Genomic DNA, 23389 nt, shown 5'->3' with positions numbered 1-23389 from the left:
TAGACCATAAAATTGTTATTTCTTTTTATTGGCCCTACTGTCCAAACAATTTATTGTTTAAACCAATCAAGTCTTCTAAAGAAACGATGTTTAGACATTGTTTTGCTCAAAAATTAATAAAAATGTCCCAAGCCCAAAAAAATATTCAAAATATTCAATACTTCCAATAAAATGGTTCAAAAAGTTGTTTTAATTCCTTCTGAGGACCACAGCTTAAATAATGTTAAAGTATTTATACTTATTTTTTCCTCTTCCTGCTCATTTAATTTGTAATTTTCGAAACAATAAAATAAACCTTATTGGTTTTACTCACATCTTCTGATAAATTTCATACAGATTTAAGCTCAAACGACATTTAAAAAAAACAATTTTGCATTTCCTTGTTCGATTCGCTTATTATTTTATCAAAAATTTTTAATAAAAAATTTGTATAGACCGATTTACGTAATAAGGTAGATCATTTAATTGCAATTAAATTTATTTCGACAGTTAGCAGTTAATTTGACAAAGCAAAGTACTAATTCGTTAAATTCTGAATTAAATTTCAATTCGCTTTGTAAACTGACCCCAATATTATGATGAAGAAATTTATATCAACAAACTTCAACAAAACAAATGTGTATATTGACTAAAGTAATAACTAATAAGTCACACAAATCAGTGTTTGCACGTGAATTTTTTCCACAATTCTCTACAGTTTTGTAAAATACTAGTGAATGAATATTAATTAATATAATTGTTGAATAAGTCTTTTATTAAAGAAACGATGTTTATATGTTATTTTGCGTAACAATTATTAAAAAAATGTACAAGTCCAAAAATAAATTCGTTGTGTAATTTACATTTTGTTCTCGAACTAGTTACAGACAATTACGAGAATTGTAATCAAATTTTAATTTGGGATTAGATTGATTTTTGTAAATTAAAAGCAACTAAACCTAATTAAACGTAAAGCATTAATTAAATGCGAATCAAGCTAATTTGAATTACGAGTGCCATTTACCTACTTGAAAAGAGATCAATTTTTAAGGGAGACTAGAGACATTTTTTTATCACTGATTTAATATTAGAGACATACTTAGTTACTAAATAATACTTAATAATAATAATAATAATAATAATAATAATAATAATAATAATACTTAGGTATTAATAATTACTAAAAGAATTATACAAAAACTTGTAGACATTTATAATATACAGTGGAACTCGGTTCTAACTAACCAGGCTTTTAACGAACGCACGTGCACTTTTGTTACATTGTAGGAAAAAATAAACATTTCCGATATTGCAGAAAGATTCCAAAAGTTCAGTTCACACAAAAGTAAGTAAATAAATAGAATATTTCCATATTATCATATGCATATAAAAAAATATGTACTTTTTTTCTTAATAAAATATATTCACACTTTATTGCCTGTATTTTATTCAAACTTTAAAGCTCCCTTAACTTAAAAATTTCGGTTAGAACGAACGATCGGTTACAACAAAGCTCCTGAGTTCGTTAAACTGAGTTCATGCATATAGAAAAAATTAAGAAATTAAGTTTCATGCACGTACGTAACGATATAAGAGAAATTTTGGATTAACACTTAAGACTTTTTAACCAATTGAGAACAAACCCAAATAAACATCCGTTTGTCTTCCCGAAGACACCAATTCGGTTCACGTGATCGGCTACCAGCGAATGGGTAATTTTCCGATTATCACCTTAATTTTAATCTCGGATTAAATTTATCAATTGAAGGTCTCACGATCGGTAGCAATATCAATAAAGATTTTAAATCTGGATCAACTTCATACATATTCACAATTCTGTTGCTGCTTTTTTCAAACAAAATAAAAATCAACGACGAAACCTTGAAACGTATTGACGTGATAATAATAATAATTGGGCTATAATTCACGCCGTACCCCTCAATTTTTCCAAAATTGGTTCACTGACCCGTCGTGACCCAAAGACCGAATTTGAAAAAAAACCATGAGGGTTTATCTGAGTTAAAATTAGCCCCGGATCGTGAAATAATAATAAGAGACAAAGCCGGGCTAATTCTCGTTATTTATAAACCTGATGGTGCAGTAAGTAGCGAATTTTATCGACATCTGAAGAAAATATGGGGGTGAGAAGAGATAACGCTTTGTTTTTACGAGTGGCAACCCCCGTGTTTCGTTTATTTTGTAATTTTTTCATGCATTAAGGTAATTGGTGAAAGCCGGGCAATTTCATCGACTAAATAATAAAATAAAGTCAGTCCACCTCGTCATATCTAATTACCTACCTATGGCAACCGCTCAATTGTTTTTCTAGAACGAGGAGATGTAGGAAGAAGACACAATGAAAGAACGTTGCTGGGAATGAATGTTTTAGTACCGCTATTTGTACGTGTATGCAGCTGTTACATAAAATAGCATATTTAGGGCAGACTGGCGTTAAAAAAATCGCAATTTGATGATCGTATCTGGTAGATCGATGCAATAATAAGGCAATTGCAGAGCGCGAGTTGGGCGCTTATCACTAAGATAAACAAACGCCGTCCGAGGCAGCTGGGCCGCGTTTCCACTCACCTTTGGGGTAATTAGCGTGTGTTTTTATCCGAAAGTGTCCACAGTCACAATAATAAAAATGTATCACTCATGTGCAAAAACGGCGATCGCAATGTGGAGGAGCACGTGCGGAGCCGGCGGTGGCACGGGGGCACTGGGGGCACTTTTGGGCGCGTTATCGCGTCGAATTTCGCGAATTGGGGGCTGTTTTGCGGACGAGAGCGCTTGCCGTCACAAGATGGCCGGACCTAGGCTTGGTGTCAGTCCGATTGCTTGCCAACCCCCCTCCCGCTGTGCACGGAGCCCCCCGTAAACGTCCAAAGGCTTTCATTCTCGCTTCTCTGCCTCTCTCCGTCGCACACGGCCCGTGCAGTTACATCGCGGCCGGATGCACACTGGAAAAATAACGACGCTGATTACTCATTTCGACGCGTCGTGACGGCGACGACGGCGGAGGCACGCACGCCGGAGACGCGGACCAAGACGACGGCGTCGAGGCGCCCCAGAGTGCCGCGGTGAGTCTTGAGTGTTTGATGCAAGCGGCGATTTTCTCGTATTGCGGTAATGACTTTCCGATTCCTTGCCGGTTGGGGTTTTTGAGGAGCGCCGCGTAAATCAGTCCGATTGGGGCAGGAAAGTAAACAAATTGTTTGTTATGATACGTTTTAATGAGAATTGCTTGTTTATCAGTTGACGGCCAAAATTTATTCTACTTGAAACAGCGGTATTTACACGTGTATTGTGTTACACATTTTTTGTAACTTTATTAATTAGTAACTAATTGTAATTAAACACGCCGTAAATACCTTGGAAAGATTTTTCTAATGGGAATAATTTAACGCAAATTGGACAAGTTTATTCTTAAAAATTAAGGGTCGCTTTAGACAAAGCCAAATTAAAATTTAATGCGGAATTAAACTAATTTGAATTAAGTTGGCATTCACAAACGTCAAGTTAATCGCGAATTAAACTTTAATTAAATGTTCTGTAAACCGGCCCTTAGTTTTCGTTTAATAAACTATTACCTACCTATTAAATACACGTGAAATGTAGAAAATAAAATGCAAAATAAAAAGCATTCCTAAAATTATGAATAAATTAAATAGGACGTTCGAAAGTGAGGTTTGGAGGATATTTAACGGTGCATTTTACCTTTACAAGGGTGAACAATTTACACGAATAAGATGCATTTAGACATCGTTCTTTTACCACGGTTCCACAGTGGAATTTGTAAAAATTTATTACAAATAAACAACAAATAAAAAAAAACAATTTTTTTATCGGGCCCCTATGACTTATATTTTTTTTAATCTAGCTACAGAATGGTTGCGGAATACAAAACCGTAGCTAGCTCTTGACTGCAGAAAAGGCAGATTATTTATATATTGAAGGGCCAAGAAAATTTAAATGTAGGTTACTATTAAATTTTATGGAGGAACCAAACAAAATAAAAACAGATAATCGAGAACAAAAAACTATAAGTTATAAATTCTGATAAAAATAAGTTAAAATTATTTGAACTTGCTTTTTTTTCTCGAAAGCCAAGTGCAGTAATAATAATTGCCCGTGAAAAAAAGTGTTCTCATAACATCATACACATTTGATATTACATAACCAATGGCAAAATACATCCATTTTTATAAAAAGTAACACCTAAAATTTGTCTAGGAAGGACAAGAATTTCAAGAGATAGGGCTTTGCCCTGTGCCTTGTCTGGCCCTGAGCTGGCAGAACCTACCAAATAAAATCCAATACATAATAGGTTTTCTAATCGATTGGAACACAGTTTTTGTTTTTTTTTTAATTAAAATTTATTTGAGTTTATTTAGTTCTTTTTATTATGTGTTATGACTTGTTATTAGACTTTCACATTTTCGTATTGTGTTAAGGTAGGTTTTTATCGGATAACATTAACTGTTTCTGGCACGATTAAACTTCAGTTAAATTTTATCACTACGTTGGTTACTAACGTTGTGCGTATTTTTTTGTAAGTGTTGCTATGTTTTAATTGCGGGTTAATTTGTACATGGTTAAAATAATATATTAATAGAAGTTGGAGCTAAAAAGTTCGCTAGGTGATGATTTGATGAATTAAAAATAATAAGAAAGTAACGCTTTTAAGAGAAAAATATCAATCAATGGGCGCTTTATGAATATTTTACTGTGCTGTGCATTTAAAAGACTTTTACAGTGACATTACAGGTTAATAAAAAAAAACAATTATAAGTCTATAATTTGTAATACGAAGCTTTAACAATTATCTATAACCACTATGAAAAAGGAAAAATTAAACCTAAGGGTATTATATTTAAGAAAAACATTTATCAGTGCTAATTATTTTGTTTAAAAATACATTAAGAGGGGCAACTACACTTTTTACTTTTCCTAAGAAATGTGTGGTACAAAATCATACAGTTTATTGCAAGTCAGTAATTATGTAACCTAATTTAAAGTTGGACTTCAGGGTGGACGTCCCTGACCTATTGAGGCAGATTTTATATCCTAAACAATCCATGAATTTATTTATTTATTTATTATTTATTTACATATCAGTTTTAGAGTTATTGTATTATTTTAAATGTTGCCAACTTAATGCCACTTTCTTCAAAATGTTAATTTAACATGCAATATTATTTTATTTCCACCATGTGCTCCATAGTTTTGCCAATTTAATTTTAAAATTACTTTAACGTACGATGTCACAGAATTTAGTTTTTTTTAAGTTTTATTTGAGATGCCAATGCCGTTGAAAAAAGAATAATTTGTGATATGTTTTTGTGATTTTTCAATTTATTGAAACCGTTGAATGCCGGTTAAAGGAATGAATGATTAAATGTGACAAAAATCTTTTGCCAACACTAGATTTTTATTAAATTAAATTAAATTTATACAGTACGGGGCATTTTCACATTGTAGAATTTGTCATTAATTTATTCTAAAATTACTGTGGAAAAATATTTAGGTAGGTAAGTATGGGATTGTTTTTTCATTACTTATTCATAAATCTTGTAAATTGTTCGCTTAATGGTAATCAATTCACCAAATGACTGTGTATTAGGTAGAAAATGGCTTTTTAGAAGTTTTTTTCTGAAAGGGTCGAACATAAGACATTACTAATGAAATTCAGGTAACGACTTTTACCTACTTCTTTATTCCAATTAGTGACCTTGGTTAATAATACAACAAATGTTCTAAAAGTAGACTTAATTTAATGTTGTAATTCTCAATTTTCTTAGTCAAGCAGTCGTTTAATTGAATTTTGATTGAAGACGATATTCAAGAAAAAAGGAGACCTTTACTATTCTATAAAAACTAAGAGAAAACACGTAAAACTCTCCCCTTAATAAAAATTCATGAAATTTTTAATGAGGATTCGTTTTACGAGTTGGAGCGTGCGTAAATTTTCAAATCAAGATCGGCTTTTTAATTTTACAACCGAAATCTTTCAATCAACACTTAATCGAATAAAAAGTTGAAATAAAAAGAGGGATATTTACTTTGATGTGTATGCAAATCCTGCAAAAATTGTGCCAAAGGAGGAAGAAACTCATTAAAAGATTCGGACGTAAACAGGATAACAGAGCTGTTGCTTGAGTTTACCTTTGAGAAAGTGAAAATTCTGTGTGCTCTTTAACCATCAACGTTTTGCACTAATAAATAACGAAAATTATAAAACTGTCTTAGAAAATACGTTGACATCTCTCTTTTAGTGAAATTTCTAACAAGGGTTGCCGGATTCGGGAGTTGTGCAAACCAGCCTTAGTAAACAAAGCTCGGTGTTCTTTTGCCTCCAATGAAACACTCCTAATGCTGTTAAAACTGTTTTTGTTGATGGTCGCCCTTTTACTTTGATTACTTATTCCACCCTTCCAAATATATCAGTTTGTGTAATTTCATTATTTGTTTACTACATTTTTGTATTGGTATAAATTTTGTAATTTTGGAAAAAATGGCTAATTAGTGAAAAACACCGACAACACGACTTTATTACCGATTTTATGACTATATTCTCACTTTATGCTCTGATTGAATTGTAATCGCTGTCAAACTTTTAATTTCATTTTACGCTATAGGGTTTACATAATAATATTTCCGTAATTAATTAAGTAATCTTCTACACAAGACGATCGATTTTCTGCGAAGTTAAGTTCAACAAACCAACTTATTTTAACCAAATGTTTGTTTAAAAATTGTGTGGTGGTGTATACAGAGCGTTTAATTGAAATTGTGAATACATTATTGCCTGTTAATCATTTATGTAATGACTTCTCGCGGATTCAATTTGCACTGAACGCACATACAGTGGAGTCCGGTTATCACGAATCCGCATATAATAAACTTCCGTTATAGCGTACAATTTTCCAAGCACCGAAAATCTTTCCATAAGCTCAATGCATTTTTTACCGATTATAGCGAACTAAATTTTACTTAAAATGTAACGCAATTTTTTATTTACAACGAATTTTTCACCGAATTTTGAGAAATATGTCGAGGTTGATTATGAAAAACTAAGCTCAGAGATCAAATTTCTTTAAATGACTAAACTTAGTCGTTTTCAAAATACTCGTATTTAGGATTTTTTGAAAATTTTTCGATTTGCTTCTTGAATTCAAAAATTAATAATTGCTGTTTTGAAAAATTTTTAAATATTTTTTGGCTTATTTGGTGCTTTCTTTGGTGTTTTCAAATTTCAAAAAAGTTAGCAAACCCCAAATTTTTAAGAATAAGTTCGCAGAACTTCAAACACCCATAACTCAAAATTTTCAAATGAAATGCCACAATTTTTATTTCATTAAATGATACAGAATTTAATTCTGCATCAATCTGTATTAACATTATCTATTCTCACGTTTAGTGGTTTTCAAGTTATACGAACTTTTTGTTGACAGGAAAGCAAAATTTTGAACAGAATTGTATCGATTGTATAACGAGAAATGTTTCTTTGTCAAACTGTGCACAAAAATCTGTGGTTAGTGAGGAATTTCCGGTAGTGACAAAGAAAACCAACAAAACTTGAAAATTATCACAGATAGGTATAGGGAATTTTCAGATAAAAATTATTATCAGAACTTTCGATACTTCTTATGTGTGGTTTACACGGTACAGTATGAATAAAATAAAATTAAGTTTGATATAATTTATAAAAAAAATGTTTTTGATGCATTTTCTGAGTTCGTTATAACCGGCCCCCACTGTACTTTCTTTCAAAAATTTTATCCGCGAATGAATTGATAGAATGAGGGAAAGGTAATTTGTTGTCGGGTTTGTGGTTTCTTTCCCGTGCGAATGAAAATCGGGATCGATCCTGTCATAATCAAAATGAGTTTATTTGTAGTAATGCAGAAAATCTTGGTTCGCTGCTAATTGGGGCGCCCCTCCCGCGCAGGAGGGGCGGTGCGCCCGCTCTGGGCGCGCTCGGAATCAATTTAAAAGGAAAAAATTGTTAAAACAATGAAAACCGAACGTTGAGCTGCGTGAATCCGGCTTGCGATGCCCCCTCCCTTGGCGTGCCTCCCCCTTGAAGGCTCGGGCCGGTCGCTCAAACAACTGTCGTGTACTAAACCGACTCCACTATCCGTGATATTACGCTAGAAGAGCATCACATAAAATGGAAGCGGCGAAGTCGATACGGGCAGGCGGCGGCGGCGTCCCGACGCCTCACAGGGCCGGGCCGCAAGACGGTGTCAAGAAGGGCCGGACCATCGCGTTCACCTAGATTAGGAATAAACGGCCGCCAGATCAATATCTGAGCGCAACAACGAATTATTTTTCTCGAGGATCAATTATGCATGTATTACACACCATTCCGCACTGGAATTTACCGTACAATAACGGCAAAGGGACGCTGAATCGATTGCCGTTACCGGACGGGGGCGGCTGCCCGATTCCGCCGCCGTTACTTACCCGAATGGGTCAATGACGACGTAATCTTTAATTAATTTCATACTCAATTGGTACATTATGTTAACAGCGGTTCATTTTTAATCTGCATCTTAAAGGCCGCGATTTGCATAATTATCGATATGAAATTGCTAAATTAAATTATAGCGCCGCGTCTTTAATATTATGCACATATCGTTCGGGTTGGTCGTGCGTTTTTTGCTATTTTTAGCGAGCTGACAACCGACAGTGTCTTTTTGAAATGCAAATATTTAAACTAGCTTCAACTCACTCTACAAGAGTCGTTTGCGGGAAATTCATTTTGTACTACGCTGTGTTGCATATTATCTAATCTAATAGTGGAAATTTTGCACTTTCAAACTTGGGGATGGATTCATAAAACTTAAAGTGTTTCCACTTTTGTCACTTTTGTTTCATTCATGTCAGTTCAAGGCTCTTGAGGTAGTACGCGTACGAGTATTACGAAATATATTTAATTAATAAGTAATTTGTCAGCACATTTTTTTCTATTTTGGATTTAGGAGAACTCAATATGACGAGAAATTCAGTTTAAATTCCGGGTAGTTTCAAACGAGATTTTATTCATTCATTTCAGGTTCTTAGATGAGTTGGAGTGTGGCGAAAATGTGGTGAAAAAACTTTGATTACAATTTTATTTTTTTAACGATTTTATTTAATTAAGAGTAATTGTATTTTTGCGGCTTTTTCAATATTTTTTGTATTTGTTACCGTTGTTAATTTTCCCTATTATAATAAAAAAGATCACTGCCTTGAGATGTACAGCTAGAGAAACTTGCTTGTTATAGGTAAACATAAAATTTATATTCGTCGGTAATTTCTAAACTGTCCGGAATTTTCCGAGTTTCTTGACACCAATCGATTTATATGTTACGTGTTGTACCAAAGCATTTTTATTTGTTATAATTTTGAAATTGGCTATACATAAGTAACAAAAAACACTTAAATAATGACAGAACGTTTTGGCATAAAGTAAAATTTTACTCATTTTTTGTAACTCATTCTTTTGTTTTTTTACGATAACTTCTTTAGTTTCGCCGTAATCGTCATTTGAAAGTATCAAAATTAATTGTGATTTCGGTTTGTATATTGGTTTAAAATAGCTCAATATGTCGACAATTAGGATTTCGTCATAAAGCATTTTAATTGGTCGTATAGAAATAAAAATTGAATATTTTTTACTGTAGGTTTCAGAAACTAATAATCACACCGAAATCAATGTCTGCTAGAGTAAATACTTACACACTGAAAGAAAAATAACGCATTTATTAGTCATTTTTCAAAAAAATCCTCTAACGGGTCGAATTATTTTTTTTAAATGCTAAATTTAACATTATGACTTTTATGTCATTCGTTTTTAAGTTGTATCGTCATTCTCAATTTTTTTTAATGTCCTACACTTTTGTTCATCTCTAACTTTCCGGTACGAAAAAAAAAATCAAATAAAAAAATTAACAAAACAAAAAAAGACAATTAAACCAAAAATCAAATAAAAAATTAAAAATGTCAGTTGTCATTAAAAAAAAAGAATGACATGAGAAATGTCATTATGATGCCAAAACGTAGCATTAAAATACTGTTCGTTTTTTTTTTGAAAAATAAGTCATAAAGGTATGAGTTTTGTGTGTTACTTTTGTTTCATTTTTCATATTTATTTTTTTATAGGTATGCATTTTCCTCGATTTCTATAATTCCTTCTATAATAAATATTGATTAATTAAAAATATTAAAATACTTATTAATTAATGATTAATCGAAATTTTATAATTTCTAGTGTCATTTTAAAACAAGCGATATTTAAATAATGTTTTGTGCAAAATTACGGTTTGTATCACTATTTATTTATTTAGTTTTTGGGGCTAGCGAAAATTTTTTTACCTATATTTTTAGTATATAAAACTATGTACGAGTATATATAGGATGTTTTCCATACTTGTACAAGGCCTGCGCCTGTAAAATGCACTCAACAATGTGTCAAACACCCTGTAAGTACATTATACCAAGTTTGTATTGGAATGACATAAGAAATAATTTTTTTGTTAAGTAGTAATTTACTTTGATTATAAGGCATTTTAGAAAAATTCTGAAAAAATGTGCATGCATAGAGAGAATAATAGCGTAATAGCAAACGCTGACTCCTGTGTGATTACTAGTATTGAGATACAGAAAACGAGATTGGTTTTGATTTGATTTAGAAAAGCTGCAGTTAAAAATGAAGAATGTACTATTTACGTATGACAGGAAATTTTCCGGGAAATTTGAGTTTGCTAAACTTCCGGATCACTTCGAAGATATCGCAGAAATAAGAAAAGTTGTTTGTGTCTATTTCAGTCACAACTTTTTAAAAGTTAAATTTTTTGAAATCACATTTATCTGAGGCGTTCTCACTGGTCACATGCGTGCTTGGCCTTGTTCATTGATCCCACGAACTAAACATTTAATGCAGGTTTTTTATTGGTTCAAAATAATTCACAACCAATTCCAAGTCGTGGATATTTTTAGAAATTGTACAATTTTACGGTAATTACAACTAAGTACACATCCACTTTATTATTAGAACCACACACGCAACGTTATCGCTCCTATTTATGGCAATTATGGACTGAATATTGACGGTTTACAAGAAAATAATTTGCTGTTAGCTGAAAGAAGTTAATGGGATGCAAACACAGGTGTCGTGATTGTATTACAACTAATAGCTAATCGGAATTTATAGTTTCATTAGCCTAGGAACGGCTATATCTAATCGAAATCGCTTTTTCCCCAGCAAATAAAACGAAACATTCCTAAAGTGTTGGTAATTTCGATACCGTTTTATATCAGATCATGTTTGCATTTTCCTCCGCGCGAACAAAGCACTAAAAGCGCAGAAATAGTGGCGGAGTTTCTTTTCGCCGTTTACGACCAAACCGTTCAAGCTATTGATTTAATTCTTGCTGCAATGGAATCTGGAGCAAATTTCCGTGCAAATCCATGTGATGCTGCGATCTCGACACGCCTAAACCTCGGTTTACGGCACCGCAGCCTAATTTCCAGCACTTTAGAGTGTTTCATACTTTTCCAATTTTTGCGGCCGCTGCTGTAATAAGACGTTGAGATTGTCAGGATTGTTGTCACATTTTAATTTAATAAACCACGTCAACCTTTATTGTCGGGATCAATAATGGAAGTAATGTTTGATTCGAGCTTGATACATTTCCCGTCCTAGTAGATAATTCATGCGAGCTTGTGGGACAAAATTAATTTTCATAGTTGTCATAGCGATCTAATGTCTGCTTTGTACGAAGATCGCCGACGCGTTTATTAGTTTCACGGTTCACGTGTTGCAGGTTTTCAGTTTTGCTTTGGTTTTGATCCGATGTGATTTTTTTCGCCCGGTTTTTCGAGTAAGTAATTCAAAAATCAAAAATGTATGTACTTTGTTTTTCAAAATGTGCCTTCCAAGTCTGATTTTTTACTCTTTTATGGTTAATCCACCAATCGACCTTATTTTTAATCGAAACAGTTGTCCTCGAAATATATTATTTAATAGCATACACGTATTTAATTTTTTATTCATTAGTTTCAAAACAATAAAATAGCCAACGTTTCATCCGCAATTTCGAGTTCTAATACAACTTATTTAATTCAAATCCGTTGTGATAACAAGCACCTGTTGAATGCGGCTTTAGCGTTGTTCAAGTTAAGTACACTATATTCAATTAGACTTTGGTCCAAAATGAATTTAAAGCCCTGTTTGTTTAAAGTTTTTTGTGACGAATAAACTGAAATTTTCTGAGTTTAAATGGTTTTAAGAGGCTTAATGAGAATTTGGAGGAGCGGAAAAGGACTCGATATTATCATAGTTGCGTACAAGACCTCAAAAAATTGCATTAACTGACAAATGTTTACAAATTCTGATGACTAACCAAGATAAATAAGTAAAGGATGCAGTTCTCGAAGGAAATTTCCTTGTAAATTTTCAAAGTAAACACGGATGTTTCCTGGGGGACCAATAAACTTCTTCTTTAGGGCAGTGCGGTAATTAGGTTTGTTACTTTTGTTTTATTCTCCACTTTGTTGTAAATTAGTAAATCACTTATTACAATCTCCCACTTTTAAAAACGTAAAATTTAGTTTAAGAATCTTTTTAATTTGTGGTCAGTGACCTTAAATGTTTTTATTTTCTTGTACATTTGACGTCCTGCGATTATAAAATTAAGTTGGTACCATTTTACCGTATGATGACTGGTGGTGGTCGAAACACGTGTCGACTAAATAAAAAAATAAAGGTTGGTGTTTTTGAAACATGGAATATTATGGTCAAAAGATACAAGCCTTGTTCATTTTTATAATATTTTACGTCTCTACATTTAGTATAGAAATGTTTTAAACATCGCACGCGCGCATGTTATTATATATTTCATAATATTGTAAATAGACTTGTGTTTGTAAATACTCACATATTATGCATGTAACTATGCAGTTATTTGTAAGAAAAAGCTGTGGCAAAAGTAACACAGGTTTGTGTATTCATTACTGATATTTATTTAAAAAAGCACAGAAAATGAATAGTCTACCAGAAAGAACCTAATATAATTTTGAAGAAAAAACAAAAAAAATTGTTCTGAGACAATAAAGTAAATAGATAAAAATTTAAAAATGTAAATCAGCTTTCTTTTTTATGAGATAATGTATCTTGTCGGAATTTTTCTCGATTGCTAAAGACTAGCTAAATTCTTTCTAATGTTCCTGTAATTCAGTATTTTAAAATATCTCAGTTAGTTGCAAATAATTTTTTTGTAATCAAAGCTTTATGAAAAAAAACATTTATTTTTAAAAAACTATGTATGTTGCTTTTCTCTATGTAGGGAAAATACCTAAAATGCTTTGTTTCATTGTAGTAACAAAGAAATTAACGAACTAATGACAATATCCGCTGAAGGCTTGTGTAACGATTTGCTGGCAGAACTGCCTTCAAGTTCGAGCTTTTCCATCGATAATTTTCCGCATTAATAATTCAGAAACCATGTCTCCGCAATATGATACAACAACGATCATCTTGAACGTACTTTTCACCTTGTGAAATAATAAATAAAACACGTGCAATATTTTTTCCGTCACCTCACACACTTTGCAATCAATACCGTCCTTCCCGTCAGCAGCGCAATAATCCCGCCTCATAACAATAAACATAATCGATCTTGTTGCAGGCGAAAATGTCAATCACCGGAAATGAAATAAAAATAATCCAGAGCTTAAGCGGGCACCGAAGTGACGTAACCTCGAGCGACTTCGCTTCCGATTACACGCTAGTGACCGGATCCAGGTACTAATTAGCCATTTTCAAGCCCAATCACTAATTTTATTTAGCGATAAAACCGTCCGCGTCTGGGAATGGGTCCGAGGCTTCGGGTACGTCGAACGGGCGTTCTCGCCCCTCAGAGGCCACAAGTACCAGGTCACTTGTGTGCGCATTTCCCCCCAGGGGGCCATGCTGGCCAGTGCCTCGGTCGACGGTACTGCCGTTTTGTGGAACCTGCATTCGGGGCTTAAAATATACACTATGGTGCAAGTGAACGGAGATGCGATCCGAGTCTGCAGGTGAAGACACGGATTTACGCTGAATTGACTTCTTTTAATATTTCATGTATAGATTTGCGCCTGACAGCTCCATTCTGGTCACAGCGGGAGATAATGGAGCTGTATGCGTCTGGGATTTGGTTCATAGGAGCCTGATAAGGTAATGCATATTTTCGCCCGGCGCATCCACCAAATTTTAATCGGGCGTAACGTGATACTGAGCATTTTCGGCGAATTATGAACGTGTTCCTGGAATGTGGCTAACATTCCTAATCTGATTTTTGGACTAATTAATTGCTTGTGGCATTTTTGTTTGTTTGCATCCGTATTTACGTCGCATTTTGTTTGACTTTCCGCCGTTTCATTAATTAGTTTTAATGAACGCTTATTCGCATTAATCGAAAATTGATTTGCGAATTTGGGGATGTGCTTTAGTTGTAATTAAGTTAATTTGTTGTAAAATTTATATCTGAAGGAACAGAGGTCCTACAAATTTGTTTGTGTCAACTGCCCTAAAACTATCAATGCTTTTAATAAATTATCGAAGGTTGTATTTTATTTTTACGTTTCCAAGCAAGATTGGCTTGGAATTGAGGTAAGTAAACAAAAAGTTAATGCATTTTTCAATACTCTCAGAGCAATTATTTAAACATTAAATTTACTTTGTGTCAGAGTTGGATTTGATATTAAAGTAGGTCACTTGTGGTTTTTCATTTTGTTATTAACGAGCTTTGTTACTCAGAAAATTGAAAAAGATTGTGAAACTAATGGAAAAATCTATAGTTAATAGTATTGCGAGGTTTTTACAGCTTAGAAACACTGATTGAGCTTGCTAGAAATATTTGAGTGATTATTATTTCTAAAATCTATTAAAAATGTTAGCAGACTGTTTTAAAACCATCCGTACATACTATAAATAACGTCTCTACAACTGTATTAATTTACATACTGAATATTTCATTACAATCTCTGCTTTGTTTTTAAACTCTTGTTTGCATTTGTGCAATTTTTAATTGTGAAAGGTTTTTGAAACACCGGTATTTGTATTTATTATTGTTTTTTTCGTAAAAATTTGTACTTATTCTAGAATATTGGTAGAATATCTAATACACCGATCTTATGTTATGTGTAAAGATAATGACGAAAGGTTAAAAACCTGACGAGAACTCAATAAACATGATTTTTCGAGTGATTCTCGTATTCACTTACATTTAATATTTACATATTACCTGCGTGTAGTGAAAAAAATCTTCGATAAGCATTTGCGAAAGCATTTGGGGATAACTGAACTTTACGGTTAAATTTTATAAATCAGATTTTTTTTGTAGAACAAGGGGAAAATATTAAATATAAAAAATACATAATGTACTGTTGTAACGATAGCGAGAAATCATTCAACTCTTTTATTTTCTTCAAATAATATTCATATATAAGTACATTTGATCGAAAATAGTTAGCGTTATTGCTATTTTAATAGAACACAGTCATCTGCATTTTAAAATTATACACGTTTCTAATAAGGGTGACAATTTTTACTGGAGGGTGTAGAACCACTACCCAGTACAACTCTAAACGATAAAAAAGCTTCATTTAAAAACACAAACGATATTAATCTGCAGATTTTCTTTAAAATTCATTAATATCTCTAACTTGTTTCGATAAAAAAATTACATAATAATAAATTTCGTAGTGAAAAAAATTCTTCGATAAGCATTTGCGAGGGCATTTGTATAACTGAGCGTTTGAATCAGAATGTTTGTAGAATAAATGAAAACTATAAAATATTATAAACACATACAACATAAGGTACTGGTAAATTCGTCGGTAGTAAAATAAAATATGTACAAATTTGAACAAAACTTCCTTTAAAGGTTTTAAATAAAAAGACGAATTGTAGTGATTCGTTTATATAATAAACATCATCAGGCTAAAAAAAATACATATAAAAATACAATATGGCCACAATTAATTTCCTTTTTACTTTTTTACACAATATATCTAAAAACAATTAATAATAAAAAAGGTTAAAAACTTGACGATAAATCAATAAACAACTCATTATTCCGTTCAAATAATACTCGTGTTCACATACAATTAATATTATACAAAGTATAAATAGTTATATGGAAGTTAAAAAATGTAAAATTTACATTATAGGGTGTTGATTTATCTGCAAGTGTGTAATAATTAATTTTGGTAAATAGGAAATCTACATTTTCCGCCTTTCCGTTCATATCAAGTTTTGGAATAAAAGCAAAATTTATTCGGACTTGATTTTAATAGAACATTTTTTCCTACAAAATAACTTTTATAATAGTGTTTGTTTTTTTAACATTAATATTTTTGTAATTTATCAGGGGGCTTAAGTGGTAATTTTTTCAAATTAGTTTACAAAGGTTTTTTTTAAGCTAATACAAAGAAACACAAAAACAGCCCTCATTTATTTTCCGACACTAATAACAATAACTCATTAAATTTTTCACGAATTCTACTTTTTTTTCCAACTTCCAAAGCCAATATTTGCTTCCGCTATATTTCTGTTTTTTGGGCACCACCACATTTATTTTAGGTACAGACCTCAAAGTACTAAATCATATAATTTATAAATTAAATTATTTTACCATGGAAAAATATGATCTTATGACCCTAATATGGCACTTTTATTTCACAAGACGAAATTTGGCCCCTTTCCAGAACAATCGTCGAACACGAGGGCACCACCACCTCCCTCACCTTCACCCCCGACTCCCAATACCTGATAAGCGCTTGTTCCTTGGAAGTCCTCAAAATCTGGTACGTGCAAGACCTGGTGGACACCACCTCAGACTCGTCCTGTTGCCCTGTGGCAAAGTGCGAAAACGCCCACGACTTGGGCGTCGTCTGCGCCGAAATAAGCAAAAAGATCACCACTGACGGTAAGCACCCACTTTGTAGCCACCCCTTTCAATCGAGCAACCCCCCAGAAGACGACCCCCTCATCAAACGGTACACAATGGCCACCAGCGGCAACAGCAACGAAATCAAAATCTGGACAATAACGTCAAAATCCACCCCCAAACACAAAAACGCCGTTAATGAGGTGGCAGTGGAGTATTGTGATAGTTTCGACGGACATAATTCCTCAGTCACTTGTATCAGATACACGAACAATGGCGCGTATTTAGTGTCGTCGAGTTTAGATAAACTGGTGAAAATCTGGGACGAGGAGGGCAATTGTGTGGCCACACTTCGGGGGCACACGAGATACGTGAATTGCGTGGCGGTGTCAAAAGACTGCCTCTTGGCGGCTTCGGGTGAGTTTGGTGTCGAGAGTAGAGTAGGAAGGGGTGTGGATGGGGTGTGATTGAAGGTTCCACAGGTTCGAATGATAAACTTATACTGGTATGGGATTTGACCGGTAATTTGACCACCGATTCGGAATTAGTCAAACCACTGCGGTTGTCATTTAATTCACTTGGGGCTATCCCAGAACTGCAGTTAATGAGGAACGCCGAAAGTAACGATAATGAGGTGAAATTGTTGGAGAAAATTGACGATATCTCGGAAGGTGCAATTAATTGTTGCTCGTTTAACAGTAGCGGGATTCTCGCGACGGGCTCAGGGTTCGTTGGTGGTTTTGGGCCGCAAATTTTTATACAAATCGAACTTTTAGTGATAAATTAGTGAGACTGTTTCGAGTTGTTGAAGAAAATAACAACGTCGAAGAACTCAGCTACTCACCTTTGGAGGGGCACACGTATCCAGTGAATTACGTGGAGTTTTCCAGGGATGGGTCAAAGTTAGCCTCGTGTTCCCTGGATGGGGGCACCAACATTTGGGAATCAGAGGTATGTAAATATACAAAACAAATAATTTATTTAATTTTTATTTCTATTTTTTTATCTAAGCATTTGTATTTTATCAGAAATTTCTTACAAAGTCTTATAATTAAAAATAAATAATTAATTAATATTAAGTTGCTACCGAAACAGTAATAATTAATTAAGTATTTTTTCTCAAAACATCATTTTGGTATCGTTTCTTTTAGAATGAATAATGATGGTAAAAATCATGTAATCTTGATTAATTAATATTTTATTAATACTATCTCTAATGTTATTAATTAATTAACATGTATTATTGGCAATTGTAGAAAAAAAAGTATTTAATAATAATAACAGATGCTGAACTTTATTAAGTGATTCTAATTTATTTATTAATTTATTTGCTAGAAGTGGCAGATTTAGGGAAGTGCTGATTTTTTCGAAATACACTTAACTACAATTAGATATACACAGCCCCAAAATGTATAGCATTAACTGATAATATACCCTTATCAATGGTTGTCCTTACATAATGATAACACTATGAATTTGACTTTTGATTTCTTTGTGTTAGCTAATTTTATCAACAAAATTATAGAAAAAATTCTCAATTTCTTGATTATAATTTGCCCGCGAGCTCTAGTTAATATTTAAATTACAATAGAAATACAATACAAATAGAAAAGTAAAAACTCTGCTTTATTGTATTTCTTTTTTCGATTATGATCTAAAATATCCGCTCTGGAACCTAGAAATAAGTTTATAAAAATCAGTCACATGTTAAGACATGTGAAACAAGAAATAATGTTTTTAAAGTGTTTAGAGATTTTGATTTAAGCTCGGTTTTAAACCATTTTACCTTTTAAAACTAACACCAAAACCACATCTACTGGGTCGAAATCAAATGAAAATGAAATGAAAATAAAAGTTAATTAATTTTGAAAATGACTTTTCTATTTTTGAAAACATTGATTGAACTGTTGTAATCAATAAAAAAACAACTCAACGTGATGCATTTTTTTAACAGCGAAGGCAAGTCGAGGCAAAAACGTCATATTTTATTACAAGCACAAATAATTAATTCAAATCACTATGAATTGATTCAGAATGATCAATTTTTCTTTACCTTTTTTCATTGGGGTGAAAAGTTGGCTTTCAATGGTAATCCGTTTTATTCTATAAATAGCTATTAAAGAAAACTAAAAAATAATTTTTCGTTGACAAGTCAAAAGCGAGAGAAATAAAGGGACTGAAGTACCTGACAAAAAGATCTTAATGTCTCCTAATAACAATAAATTTTTAATAATTTTACACTAAATCTGGTGACGCTTTACTCTTTATTTTCTACATTTAACATAACTATTTCTTATTAGTTTTTAACATGAGTATAATTTTTAACAATTTCTTAACGAAGTACGTAATTTATAATAGGGTTACATCAAAAGTGTTGCGTACAACATCAGAAAGATCTTTTAAAAATTAATTATTAATAAATTAATTAATTAAACTGTTTTTTGTTGTATTTATGCTCGAGTTTGTCCGTTGAAATTGAACTAAAAATCCTATTAAATTATGATAAACATTATTCAAAAATTTAAATCCGCCACCCCTTTTTAATTTAAAAAAATTGTTGTGAGCAAGACAGGGGAAAAAGTCGCTTCGTTGCCTGAAAACAGCCTCAGCGTCAAAGTGTGTCGCTTTTCCCCTGATGGAAATTTCCTTATAACAGCGGGCGACGACGAAAAGGCCACAATTTGGGACTCGGAGTTCAAACCAATTGCGTAAGTCCTTCCGCAAGCAAAATTGCCTGCAATTAAGTGTCTTTAGCACCCTTGAAGGGCACTTGGACGCTGTGACTTCAGCCAGTTTCACCCCCGACGCTGCTATAATTGCAACAACGTCCTTCAATGCGGACTTCCGGTTGTGGAAAAACGAAAGTTACGAAACCATTACAGTGCAAGAAGACGCTCACGATTACGGCATACAAAGCTGCGATTTTTCGCAAAATTTGGAACCAGTCCCTAATAACATTATCGACGTTCAAAGTTACCTCCTTGGGACTTGTGGGAACGATGGTTTTGTTAAATTGTGGAGGATTTCGGTGCCGAAAGTGAGCGGTTGATTTTACGAAATTTTGGTTAAGATTTTTGTTTAGAAAAATGACGAATTGGGGTTTGAAGAGATCGAAGTCAAGGTTTGGCGGGTTTTAAGGGGACATGGGGGCAATGTAATTTGCGTGCGATTTTCGCCAAATGTGAGCGAAATTATATGTTCGACGGCTACGGACCGTCAAGCGAGAATTTGGTCGGTCTATAGTGCTGAATGTCTTTACGTCCTCGATCATGATTCGATAGTTACAGCTTGCGCTTTCAGCAGCGATTGTTCCTTAGTTGCCACAGGTTGCATAGATAAGACCTTATGGCTGTGGAGGATGCCCCAACAATTGGTTTGCTCCAATTTATATTTTCCCGTGTTTTTATTAAGTGAATTTCAGGTGTTTAGGACGATAGTTGCGACAAAAATCCAGTGCCGGACCAAGGCCCTGATCGACTGGTCCACGAGCGACGTCGTCAGGTGGCTCAGAAACATGGACTTGGCAGACATGACCGAAAACGCGCAAAATACGTTCCTGGACGGACAAAAAATCTTAACACTTAGTGAAGAACAGATCTGCTCGGGTCTCGAATTAAGTGAGTTGTTGGTCATTCTTTGGTTTTTATTATTTTTTCTGGCAGGTGAAGAGCAGTCGGAGAGACTGAGTCGGGAGCTCCGCTGGTTGAAGCAAGACGAGCTGCAAATTTCGCAAACAAAAAATTGCGAAATTCCGCACGAATTTTTGTGCCCCATAACCCATGAAATAATGAGAGAACCGGTTACTTGCAGTGACGGTTTCACATATGAAAAAAATGCGATTTGTGAATGGTTCATGTCGGGAAAGTATTCAAGTCCTTTAACTAACGAAATTTTAACGAACACCGAATACACCTACAATCACGAGTTGAGAAATGCGATTCATTCGTTTTTGGAGCAAGATGATTAAACACCAGTGAACATATCACCAAATTGCTGTAGTGCCTTAGGTCTGTCTACAGTGCCACGGACTTGCCGCAATGTTATATTCAAATTTTTTTGCAATGTTCTGTTCTTGCTTTCGTCAACTTTTTATACTTTTCGGCAACGCTACCGAGTGTTTGCGGTTTCTGAGGAAGCCAAATACTTACGACAGGCAACGTGGGGAAACACCAGTGAACATATCACCAAAAATGCTGTAGTGCCTTAGGTTTCATCTACAGTGCCACAAAAGTTACGTCAGGTGATTAATACTTTCATGAAGACTGTTTTTAAATGTATTTAGTGCCTTTTTAACATTCTCGCACTTTATATTATGAAACTCATGAAAGCCAACACTGTGATATACGGTCAAAAATTACCACAACGCACGGTGGGACAAAAAATTTGGCCAAATTATAGATTCTTACGTCATATTTTTCAAGAATATCGGGGGCATTTCTGGTTGCAGTTTGTGTGTAAAATTTTTAATATTATAATGTATGTACGGGTTTAAAAAAATGCAACTAATTCTTCTTATTTTTTAATATACATTTTGGCTGGGTTTGCAGTCAGCGGTCCCACTGTGCAACGGCACGACTTTTAACTTTCCGCACCACCAATTTGATAGTTTTAAGCTTGTGTTGTGTATACAGGAAAATAAAACAAGTTCTGTTGTATACTTATTTATTCTAAAGTGTAATGGCTTACACGTCACAAAAATCTTAGTTAACAAATAGAAAAGTTAAATCCTATAAAACTAACAATTACGGTCCGCCGTTGACTTTCGCATTTTTCTTGGCCCTCCTTGCTGACCTCTTCTGACTCGCTTTAACACTCCCTGCCAACTGTCCTTGTTTCCTCATAGCTTGCAACTTCAGATTCTTGGCCTTTATGTCGTTCTTTTTCTCCTGCCCCTTCTTTTTCCCACCTTGAGTATACAAAACATTAATACGTCGCCCTTTTATTTGGGTATGATGTAAAGACAAGGCTTTCTGATAAGCTACTTCGTTCTCTAACTCAACGTACGCGAAACCACGTGGTTTATTTGAATGTTTGTCGGTAGGAATGCGCACGTGGCGAATGTCGCCCGCTTTAGAGAAGTGTTCTACAATCTCCTCTTTCGTTGCGTCGAACGGAAGATTTCCGACAAAAACAACATAACGGCTCTTTTTGCCGCTAATTATGTTATTGTCTTGCAAATCTTGGACGCTTGGAGATTTGGGTTTAGGTTGGGGCTGCTTACCTTTCGCAATTGGCTTGACTTCTTCCTCCTCTTCTTCGGAAGAATCATCCTCTTCGTCCCCGCTTTCCCCTTCTTCGTCGCACTCTTCAACCTCCAGATCCTCAGTCTTGATGATTTTATCAGGCTTTATCTCGCTGTCAACTTCATAGTCAGATTCGCTTGAACCCTCTTCATCCTCTTCTTTTTTCACGGGCTTCGTCCCAGGCTTTACAGCGTGCTTGGCTTTGGTCTCCTTGCGCCTCTCGTTTCTCTTCATGGAAGGTGTAGCCCCACCTGAGGCAATCTTCAATTTCCTCAACAACTTTAATTTGCGTTTCGCTGTTTTACTCAAGTTTTTGCGCTGCTCCATCGCTTGGATTTTCTTCTCAACAATTTCAAGGGCTGACATGTCCCCCTTGGCCAGTCTGTCCCGCAAGAAAAAGAAATTACCTTTTTTCTTCTCAGAAGTGTTCTTAGTTTGCGGCTTTTTGCCCTCATTTTGTTGCGGCTTTTTGCCCTCATTTTGTTGCGGCTTTTTGTCGAGTTCAGACGTCCCTTGGAACATTTTTAATTTTTTAGGCGGCGAGCTTTCATCTTTCGAGTCAGTAGCATTCCGTTTCCCTTTATTCTCTTGCTTAATCGGAGTTTTCCCAACATTGTTCTGAGCAGGGGAAGGGGCTTTTGGGGTATTGGGTTTTCCCGGGGAGGCTTTTGGGGTTGTGGGTTTTCCTGGGGTGGCTTTTGGGGTTGTGGGTTTTCCAGGGGTGGCTCTTGGGGATGTGGGTTTTCCAAAGGTCGCTTTTGGCTTTCCGGGCGTTTTTGCTTTTGCGGGGGTCGCGTTAGGCTTATTTTTCGCCGGGGTTTTGTTACCAGCTTTGGGGCTCGCGGCTTGACCCGCGTTGGCCAAACTTTTGCGGTTCTTATTCGGGGTTTTCGCGTTCACAATCGCCATATTCAAGGCTACGTTAAGATAAGAAGAGGTGGGCAATTAGTTGAAGGTGAAAAACAGTGAAGATTATTACTTACTTTAAGAAAAAAATTGCACGTGGTGCCCTTGCAGCAACGGTATACGAGAACGTGGTAGTGAGGTTATGGCTCAAACAAAACATACGACGCCACGCAAGTGGTGCCAATCGTAATATTTTTTCACAAAATTATATAAAATCAGGATAAATATGGACCGGAAAAATCAAAGACCTCAAGTTTGTTACAAAAACGCATGCACTAATGGGAATAAACTCAAAAAATGCCCCAAACATTGTAAATATTTTTTGTTTGTAAAATTTCT

The 23389-nt window shown here is 34.4% G+C and overlaps 3 protein-coding genes across 18 annotated transcripts in view; 1 reads left to right on the top strand and 2 right to left on the bottom strand.

The window, feature by feature from the left end:
* tou (toutatis) overlaps positions 1-2827 on the bottom strand; it is a 32651-nt gene extending 29824 nt beyond the window's left edge. For 8 of the 11 annotated variants that reach the window (XM_015981606.2, XM_015981605.2, XM_015981607.2 and 5 more), the window contains exon 1: positions 2566-2826. The gene's annotated coding sequence lies outside the window, so the exon portion shown is untranslated. Of the gene's footprint in view, positions 1-2565 lie in introns of all 11 variants that reach the window. The other 3 variants (XM_064355742.1, XM_008197611.3, XM_015981604.2) reach the window with 1 other exon arrangement.
* An 84-nt stretch (positions 2828-2911) lies between these two features.
* Positions 2912-21556, top strand: LOC663550 (WD repeat, SAM and U-box domain-containing protein 1). Of its 6 annotated transcripts, none has more exons than XM_008197613.3 (13): positions 2912-3059; positions 13656-13771; positions 13816-14046; positions 14099-14185; positions 16720-16940; positions 16989-17318; positions 17375-17627; positions 17678-17852; positions 19470-19609; positions 19656-19938; positions 19984-20274; positions 20323-20518; positions 20564-21556. In XM_008197613.3, the coding sequence occupies exons 2-13, from the start codon at positions 13662-13664 to the stop codon at positions 20866-20868; spliced, it is 2622 nt and encodes an 873-aa protein (XP_008195835.1). In that variant the 5' UTR covers positions 2912-3059; positions 13656-13661; the 3' UTR covers positions 20869-21556. The 6 variants fall into 6 exon arrangements, with proteins under 6 accessions (XP_008195835.1, XP_015837099.1, XP_015837101.1 ...); XM_015981613.2 differs by having other exon boundaries at positions 3059-3181; XM_015981615.2 differs by lacking the exon at positions 2912-3059 and adding an exon at positions 11728-11849 and having other exon boundaries at positions 16992-17318.
* LOC100141601 (swi5-dependent recombination DNA repair protein 1 homolog) lies at positions 21547-23288 on the bottom strand. The gene is made up of 3 exons (XM_001814766.4): positions 23128-23288; positions 22123-23061; positions 21547-21807 (listed from the first exon to the last, which is right to left on the bottom strand). The coding sequence occupies exons 2-3, from the start codon at positions 23051-23053 to the stop codon at positions 21644-21646; spliced, it is 1095 nt and encodes a 364-aa protein (XP_001814818.1). The 5' UTR covers positions 23054-23061; positions 23128-23288; the 3' UTR covers positions 21547-21643.
* Positions 23289-23389: the final 101 nt, after the last annotated feature.

The sequence above is a fragment of the Tribolium castaneum genome, chromosome 3, assembly GCF_031307605.1.
Source record: "Tribolium castaneum strain GA2 chromosome 3, icTriCast1.1, whole genome shotgun sequence".
NCBI classification, from domain to species: domain Eukaryota; kingdom Metazoa; phylum Arthropoda; class Insecta; order Coleoptera; family Tenebrionidae; genus Tribolium; species Tribolium castaneum.
The sequence above is the reverse complement of the archived record's forward strand: the minus strand, read 5'-3'. Positions and strand labels throughout refer to the sequence as shown.